The sequence below is a fragment of the Antrostomus carolinensis genome, unplaced genomic scaffold, assembly GCF_000700745.2.
Source record: "Antrostomus carolinensis isolate BGI_N321 unplaced genomic scaffold, ASM70074v2 scaffold31688, whole genome shotgun sequence".
NCBI lineage: Eukaryota > Metazoa > Chordata > Aves > Caprimulgiformes > Caprimulgidae > Antrostomus > Antrostomus carolinensis.
Genome location: NW_010332854.1, coordinates 1 through 9009, shown reverse-complemented (window position 1 = coordinate 9009; position 9009 = coordinate 1). Strand labels below are relative to the sequence as shown.

General features: G+C 39.0%; 2 protein-coding genes across 2 annotated transcripts; one reads left to right on the top strand and one right to left on the bottom strand.

The window, feature by feature from the left end:
- The first annotated feature begins 126 nt into the window (after positions 1-126).
- On the top strand, positions 127-6198 carry ABRAXAS1 (abraxas 1, BRCA1 A complex subunit). Its single transcript, XM_029086402.1, has 8 exons — positions 127-212; positions 1961-1997; positions 2860-2926; positions 3606-3799; positions 4472-4591; positions 4911-4995; positions 5501-5633; positions 5792-6198. Exons 1-8 carry the CDS (start codon positions 182-184, stop codon positions 6196-6198), a joined length of 1074 nt encoding a protein of 357 aa, XP_028942235.1. The 5' UTR covers positions 127-181.
- An 897-nt stretch (positions 6199-7095) lies between these two features.
- Positions 7096-8220, bottom strand: MRPS18C (mitochondrial ribosomal protein S18C; the record flags this gene model as incomplete). Its single annotated transcript, XM_010173672.1, has 4 exons — positions 7096-7172; positions 7253-7312; positions 7633-7690; positions 8137-8220. Coding segments are annotated over 4 exons (279 nt in total), but the record flags the coding sequence as incomplete, so codon positions are not given.
- Positions 8221-9009: the final 789 nt, after the last annotated feature.

Here is a 9009-nt window from a genome sequence, read left to right as displayed (position 1 = left end):
CATTCTGCCAGCTTTCTTCCTCTCCTGAAGACAGCATTTACACTGTTAATATTACACAGAAAGTCCTCTTCAATGCTACTGTTAATTCGATTTTTTTTTTTCTTTCTCTCCCCCTATAAAGGAAGGTTTTCTTCTTGGAGATGTGAAAGGTGAAGCCAAGAATAGCATTACTGACTCACAAATGGATGATGTTGAAGTTGTTTATACAATTGGTTAGTCTGTCCACATTTTTAATCCTGCACTTGGTTTCAGGCAATATACAACTGCTTACAGTTTTGAATAAAGGCAGTCAACACCTTACAGCAAGATATAAGGGAGACCTTATAGCCACCTTCCAATACCTGAAGGGGTACAGAAAGGCTGGGGAGGGACTTTTTACAAGGGCAGGTAGTGATACAACAAGGGGTAATGGCTTTAAGCTGAAAGAGGGCAGGTTTAGATTAGATATTAGGAAGAAATTCTTCACTGTGAGGGTGGTCAGACACTGGCCCAGGTTGCCCAAGGAAGCTGTGGCTGCCCCCTCCCTGGAAGTGTTCAAGGCCAGGTAGGATGAGGCTTTGAGCAACCTGGTCTAGTGGAAGGGGTCCCTGCTGATGGCAGGGGGATTGGAACTGGATGATCTTTAAGGTTCCTTCCAACCTACAGCATTCTATGAAAGCAGATAGGTCCTGGAGTCCACATTGACATTAAAAAAAAAAAAGCACATGGGTTATTTTATAACATTTTACTTGCTAAAAAAAAATGTAAAAATACTATTTTACTGTAGAAAACAATTTTACAGAGGTTCTATTTCCTTGAATAGCTCCACTTTGCCAAATATCTTGTCATACCAAAGGTAATTTAGACTCCTCCTTTGTCTTGGCCATGTCACAAACACTTCAAGACTACTGTTGCTTTGGAAAAACTCGGCCTGTTTCAGTGATGTGAACTGTAACGTGTGAGCATCTATTACCTAAGTTGGAGCTTATAAAATACTGTATGTGAAGGCCGCAAAGTATTTATGTATTTCATTGAGCAGATCCCAGATACATTTTTCTTCATAGTCTTCATGGGCTTGGAGCAGATGTGCATTTTGAACTAGCCCTTAACAAAAACATGTATACGTGTACATGCACACACATTTAACCCCATTCCTTTAAAATGCAGTTATACAAAAGAAAGAGAACAAGGTAGTACAGTAGGTGTCTTCTCTCCAGTCTTAGTTAAAATACCATGGGGAGAAATTGCATCCCATTTTCTAGTTTTACTCTAGGATATAATTAAGATGTAGCACTTTCCTCCACTAAGTTTCACAGCTGAACCAAAGATGTGGGGAGTTTTTTGTGGTGACATTGATAAAGTTACCCAGAGTCTCATCATCACATTCTCAAAGGCAGAGTTGGTTGCTCCAAAGTTTGAGGGTGTTTTTAGTTACCTTGTGAAAATGAAAGTAGTGGAGAATGTAGTTAAGGAAAAGGATTTAGAATGCCATTAGATCACCTACTGTTTGTTTGGGGTTTTTTTGCTGGTAGTCTATCTTCCAGTTCTCATCACTTACCCTGTGGGCTTCTGTTCTCCAGCCTCATCTTTCTAACAGCATCCATGCCTTGCTGCAGAGCAACTCAAGTGAAATCTTTCATATTACATACTACTCCTGTACTCGACAGAAAGGAGGGAAAAATAAAGTGCCTGATTGAATTTTTCACTTGACAAAAATGTATTAAAAAATTGACAGAAAATTGTATTAAAAAATACAGTTTATACAAGTTGTTCCCTTTACATTTGAAAACTTAGAATATTAAAAAAAAATATTTCCTTTCTTAACTTTATTTAATGAGATGTTAATGCATTTGATTTTGAGAAATTATGTTATATAGAATTCTTTCTTGGTTCTTCTACCAGTTTGATTCTGATCGTAGCATACAGAAGAATATACATCTTGAACTGATGAGCCCAGAGTAATACTACCTTCTCTTTCCAGATATACAGAAGCATATTCCGTGCTACCAGTTGTTCAGGTAAGAATCTTAAGTAAACAGATATGAAAAAGTTAAAAGTAACCCTAACTCGAACTCTTCCAAGAGTTAAATTTGTATTACGTTACTGAGAAAATCATCCGGCTCTAACTACAGTCGCCATATTAAACCCTTGGAATTACAGATGCATAATGCTTTGTTATTCCTACTTTGGTTTTTCATGCCCTTTCCTGCATACAGAAATAGAGATATGACATACTGCACCTTCCAGTGAGCTACAATACCATAGAAACTACAGAATAATGTCAACATACTGAAAAAAGCACATTGCTTTTCTAAAAGCGTGCATCCCAACCCCTCACCCTCAAAAAAAAGGAAATGAAAAGGTAGCATCAGCCATAGGCTTCTAAGTCGGTCAGAAAAAGAAACACTTGTCAGCCCCATGGCAGGAGTAGTCTCAAGGACTAATATTTAGATTCCATCATAGATGGGCACCCAGCTGTACAGGTTTGCACCCCTGCAAGGGGAGAATCACAACACGGTTTATTTCTCCAAGCTTTCTGAAAACTGATAAACCCAGATGTTATTAGAAAGGCATTTTGTATAAAATTGAAGGCACCTGACTGTTTTGTAGTTGAGAGAACATACATGCTACCATTAAATTGTGTCCCAATGGCACTGATGCCAGAACAGCATCTGAGCTGTACAGGACCGCCTACGTAGCTATTTGAGTAATGAAATTAACTGCACTGTCCTAGCAGAGGAGCTGTGTCAGCAGGTATTTATGCTTACTAGGGGGGGAAAAAAAAAGCTATTAAAGTGAGATGATTGCCGGACTGCTAGGGAATAATTATTTCTACAGTAGCATTTTTTTTTTCCTCTAATTGTCCTAATTTTCTTCTAGCTTTTATAATTCTGCAGGAGAACTGAATGAACCTGCCCTGAAGAAAATACTGTCAGGCTGTAAGAAGGTATTTTATTTTCAAACCTAAGCCATACCAAAGGTGCTTGCTCAGATTTTGGGGACTGTTCTGGATACCTCTTGTATCAAGCATTTTTTATCTTTTTTTAAAAAAAAACATCTTTTATCTAGTCCCTCCCACTGCTGGTCAAGGCAGCTGCATGATCTTTTCCCTTGAAAAAACAGTTTAGGTTATTTTTTACTAAGGTTTGCCTACATGTATCTCCATTTTTTCTTACTCATTTCTCAAGTGAACAGTTCAGATATCCCAAAGGAATTCTACTGATTTCTAGCTTAAGCTCAGTTGGGGTTAGCTCACTCAAATCATTAAGCAACACTTGACCAAAAAAATTTGTAGTCTTCTCCACAGAAGAAAGTTTCACAGGGGGAAAGTAGAAGCTGGAAAGAGGCAAACAGTAAAACAGCAGAACCAAGTCTGCAGAGTTTCAGCTTGAGCATGAGCTCAGAAAACAGGCCAGTCCAACACATGGTTTTGAAGGAAAGAGAAGAGTTGTCCTACTGGAATTAGGCTTAGATGTTTTAAGGGCTTCAAGTTAACAAACTCCTTGAATGTACACATGACCAAACAATTCAGATTCATGACTTTGTACTGAATCCTCTAACTTGCTTCAGCATGACACACAAACAGCGTGATTCAACAGTAATAATGGATTTTCTTTTGCCTGCAGAGTGTAATAGGATGGTACAAATTCAGACGTAACACGGAGCAGACCATGACGTTCCGGGAAAGACTTCTTCATAAGAATCTGCAGTCACACCTATCAAATCAGGGCCTTGTATTCCTCTTACTAACCTCCAGCGTGATGACAGACAGCTGTTCTACTTACAGACTGGAACATGCCTTACATCGGCCACAAGAAGGGTAATTAGTTTGTTCTCTAGTTTTAATAAAGCAGTAGCACAGCATGTGCTGTAACTCAGAATAGGGTTTTTTCTTTGTTGCAACTGAATTATTAACACTGTTTATTTTACCCTTGAAACTTACATACATTAAATAAAATTGTTCCTTATATTGCTACAGCCCAGTTGAAATGTCACGCTGGAGTTGTCCCCTTCAGGGATTTGCTGTTGTAACTGTCTGTAGTGCCAGCGTCAACAAGCAGACACCTTATGTCAGTCCATTTATGCACATAAGCTGTCCTTGAGCCATTTGTTTGTGTACAGGACTTCAACCATGCATGGTGTTCATCTTCACACATCATTGAAATATTTAACTTGGTGGCAACTTTGTTATCTTCAGAGACACGCTGCCCATAGGCTAGGCTTAACCAGCCAGTATTGTGTTCTGTCACTGGTGCTCAGAGGAAAAAAAAAAACAAACTAGAGGCAATGCTCAGAGTCTTGTTGCTCTTGCAGTTTGCCTTTCACCGTAAGTAGTCATTTGTGTGATGTAATACATTTAGCAAGAACTAACCACACTATAAACTCCCTCTGGTTTGCAGTATAGGGTTGCTTAACGATTAAGAACCTTTAACTATCAAAGACAGGCCTTTGGATGTTAATAAATCATGTTTTCATACTTCTGCTTTTCAAGTCTTTTCCAGAAAGTTCCTTTGGTGGTTACCAATTTGGGTATGGCAGAACAGCAAGGTTACAGAACAGTGTCTGGTTCCTGCATATCTTCTGGTTTTGTGAGAGCAGTAAGACAACACAGGTACAATGTATGCCTTATTCACTGATAGCTGTAGCTTTCAGTTGAGATAATTATATTTTACCTGTAAGAGTATTTAAGTGCTTTTCCAAATGCTTCAGCCATACCCTGCTCACTTGTTGACCGCTTCCCACAATTATTTACCTATTCAAGGTACTTGGAAATTAGTTCAGTCCCATAGTTTGCTATGAGAGCAGCTGTCTGTCTCAACATAGGCACCTACTGTTGAAACTCAAAATGCTTCTTTATTCATTACAGCTCCTACTAAGTAAGCATTGGGATCATTAACTTGCAATTATACTATTATATTCTTGTTCCACAGGTCAGAATTCTTTCATGAAGATGGATCCTTACAAGAGGTTCATAAGATAAATGAGATGTATGCCACCTTGCAGGAGGAACTGAAGGTAAGTCAGCCATACCTGCCAATACACTTACTTTCGGCAGGACTACAAAACCAAGCAAAGGGCACCGTCTTGCACTAAGTGAGAAACAAAGCTGTGTCCTGGAAGGGCATACTGAAACATCAGGGAGTTCCATTTACTATTAGTAGCTGTACAGTAAGCTGTCAAAGTTGAAGACTCAAGCTTCCATTTGATCAAAAATAATTTTGAGGCTGATAAAGCCTCAAGTCCACTAAAATTCTCACAAGAGGTTCATTTTGAAGAAGTACTATCTGTAGTTTGTTAGACTTCCTTTGCTTAGATGGGAAGAAATAAAATGTCTTGCACTTCATGCAAAACAAGGTTTAACTTATCTCTGAAATTCACCTCAAGCCCATTACTTTAGCTTTTTATTTTTACTACTTTGTGTCCAACTTAAAATCATGAGTACCGGTAAAGATTTTGCAACAAGGTTCAAGTCAGCTTCTCTGAATACTGTTAATTCCATCAAATGCTCTTTTCCTTGCAGAAAATATGCTCTACAGTAGAAGTCAGTGAACGATCTGTAGAGAAACTCTTAGCAGAGGTTAGCCAATTAAAAGAAGAAATAAAGAGGAAAAAGCAACAAAGCTGTTCAGGTAAGTTAAACAAATCTAATGCCAGTCTTAGTAAGACTTCCAAAGTTGATTCAGTTGACAAAAGCACAAAACGCTTCTGAACTTGAGGCAGGCAAAACAGGAGTGGTACAAGTGGGGCAGCAACTGTAGCATATTTTTTGTTTGTTTGTTTTTGCCCCCAGGGGAAGAGAGAGACTACTCAGGAGAGCCACAGGAGAATGTTCTCCTTTGTCAGGCACTGCAAACATTCTTCCCCAATTCTGGACTTCAGACATGTATTGTTTCCTTCAAAGGCAGACAGATATCCACGAACTGCTGTAACATTGATCATAATATTAATGTCATGGACAAACTGACTCTCATGGTAGAGGAAAGAGACTTCCCTGAAGCTGAAACAAGACAGCTAACCAAGCGGAAAGTCAGAGGGACCACAATGGGACCAAAGTCATTCAAGAAATCCAGATCACTGCAGCTTCACCAAAAATTGCTTCAAGACCAAGAGGACAGTGACCAGGAAAGGAAACTTGCACTGAGTAGCACTGAAACTGATGAAGATGTGATTGAAAAAATTAGAGACACAAATGAATACCCACAATCTCCTACTTTCTGATCTGTTAATGATCTGTCTCAGTATCTTCACACCAAAAGCTACTGCCAGCATATTCAAGTGACATACAACTTTATAGCACTGCAGGGACAAAAATAACATCATGCATTTTTGCAAAACATACAGGGATTCCCCCCCCCCCCCCCCAGTGCATGAATGCTCTTTGGCATAGGTCCAGATGACATTCCCACATTTTGCCTTCCACAGTTGTACCTGTATTCTCTCTCTCAGGGTTTAGAGACTATGCCAGCAGTACATGAGCGGTCATATAACCGTGTCACATGCTGCCTCAGAGTAACACAGCTTCAAGCTGCTGTTGAAGAAGCAGTGCTACCCTTCCCTCAGAAGCTGAGGCAGGAGCATCAGACAAACACAGGTAACATGCATAACAGAATTAGCTGTCTACATGAACTGCTGCAGTTTAAATATGTTAATTAATCCTTAGGTATCCAGTACTTGTTTATTTCCCCCCACCAGCTCCCCAGGGAGGCGGTCATGGCACCAAGCCTGACAATATTCAAGAAGCATTTGGACAACACGTGCCCTCAGACACATGGTCTGAATCTTGGGATTGTCCTGTGCTGGGGCAAGAGTTGGACTCCATGATCCTTGTGGGTCCCTTCCAACTCACAACATTCCATGATTCTATAATCCAGCAAGGGAACAAAAAGCCACCTGAACTTTAGCAAGACCTGTGAGCAGAAGTGGTCCATTCAGCGGCCAATTTCTGTTCCTGCTTTTATCTTTCATACTTCCTTCAGAGAATACATTTTAAAGACTTGACTTCTCATTAAAAAGCAGCTGACATCCACCCTTCAGTCAGCGATGGATTATGCTAGACAAACACATTTCCAGTAAACAAGTATATAAACATGAAAAGTAGCTTTATTGTTTATTTCTTTACTCTGGATACTTGACATTACATATCTTGGGGTCTGTGAGAAATGCTGGGTTCTTAAACATAACTGGCATAAATCCTGCAAAGAGATAAGATGGAGGTTTTCTTAATAGAAAAGTAGGCTTGACTTAAAAAACTCAAAAGCATCATCATACTTACCAAATACATGAGCTCTTTTGATGGCTTTTGTAACTTCCTTCTGCTTCTTGTTGCACAAGCCTAAAGAGATCAATCATTTTCAGTCTCTTAAATCAGCAATAACCAAACCCTTAGTTTAAAGGGTGAAATGGATATTTCTGGCAATTTCATCTAGTTTTGTCTGTCTTCCTAGAAAATATGCATGTGTGCTTATACCGTGAAATACAAAACACATAATTAAGAGAGATTTTAATTCCTCGGTGAAGGCTAGTAAATCAGAGGAATACTATTACAAAATGTGCAGAATTGGTAGTAGTTACTTTTGGAAAGACAGCTTATATACAGCTACTTAAGACTCACGGTAACATTAATATTAACCAGTAAATTAATATTTCACATACCTGTTATATGCCTCCCATAAATGCAGCCAGTATACGGAGAAACAAACTGGGAAAGAAGCTACTTAAAATTAAAAAATCCAAAGTCAGTTTAAGAACTTTTTTAGAGAGCTTTAGTTTATTTTATTATTAGCTTTCTATTTTTCTTTTTTTTTTTTAATCTATTTTTACAAAACTCAGTTTTACTTGGAGACAAGGAAAAGCATAGCCCTGAGCTAGACTATATTTTACATACCATAACATTTAGCCTATATGACAGTGGAATTAGAATTAAGGACTGTTTGGTAAATAACAAAGTTGTAACACCTGCACATAGGACTAGAAGAGCAAACAGCTTATCACAAATACATTATTTGACCCTTATCTGGACATTCTTATTCTTACATCTTAAACCCCTACACAAGTGAATGAAGTTTTCATTTTTTTATCCTTGTGGACTTCCCACACACACATTTAAAAATAGTGAGCCAGTTACCTTCATTTAAGGACAGGAACTTTCAAACTCACCTGCACATTCTTGTAGTCCACATTTATTCCACATAAGACACATCTTTTAGGAGGCTCTTTATAGGGGTTCTCCATTTGCACGGGCTGAAATTAGAGAATTATTAACATCCATAAGCTTCATGAGAACACAAGAAGTGTTATTTTTATCCTTTGGGCAAAACATGCCTTGAAACCAAATCCAGTATTTAGTGCATCATTGAAGCTCTTCAACAACTTTCTATTTCGCTAACACATGGATTGGCACCTGGCAATCGAGTGCACAGCCTTTTATATCTTAATGACAATGTAACAAGTTAGTTAAAGGAATCATTAACATAGTGCTTGCACCTTTCACTTCAAAGGCAGTATTTATAGAAACTGGTATTAAGAGAATTGTCTGACAAGTTGCCAGAAAATCTTTTTTTTCCCCCCAAACAATCTCAAAGCAAATGTCCACAAGGAACTCCTGTCTGCTTACACACTTTAACAGAGAGATTCCCAACTATCTCCCAAGCCCTGAAAGGCTCCTTAAGCTTCAGAACACACCCAGCACCAAATTCTTCCAAGACAGGAGGGAAAGGAGAAATTCCACTTTTGCAGACATAATATGGGCAGAGAAGGAATATTTTTACAAGTTTTTTGCTGATACCAGACAATACATTTTTATGACAAAACAATCACACCTAGTACCCTCTCTGAAGTGTTTCTCAGCTGTGCACAGGAAATCAGCTATCGCCGGCAAAGGTTTTGCTCTGCCCTAGCCGAGACAGCTGCTTTAAGCGACCACAATTAAAATACTGGACTAGAGATCAACCTCAACACGGGGTGACTTCCCTCAGCACTGGGTCCTTGCTCTGCAACGCACCAACTAGCCGCAGGCGGGGCTTTTCAGGA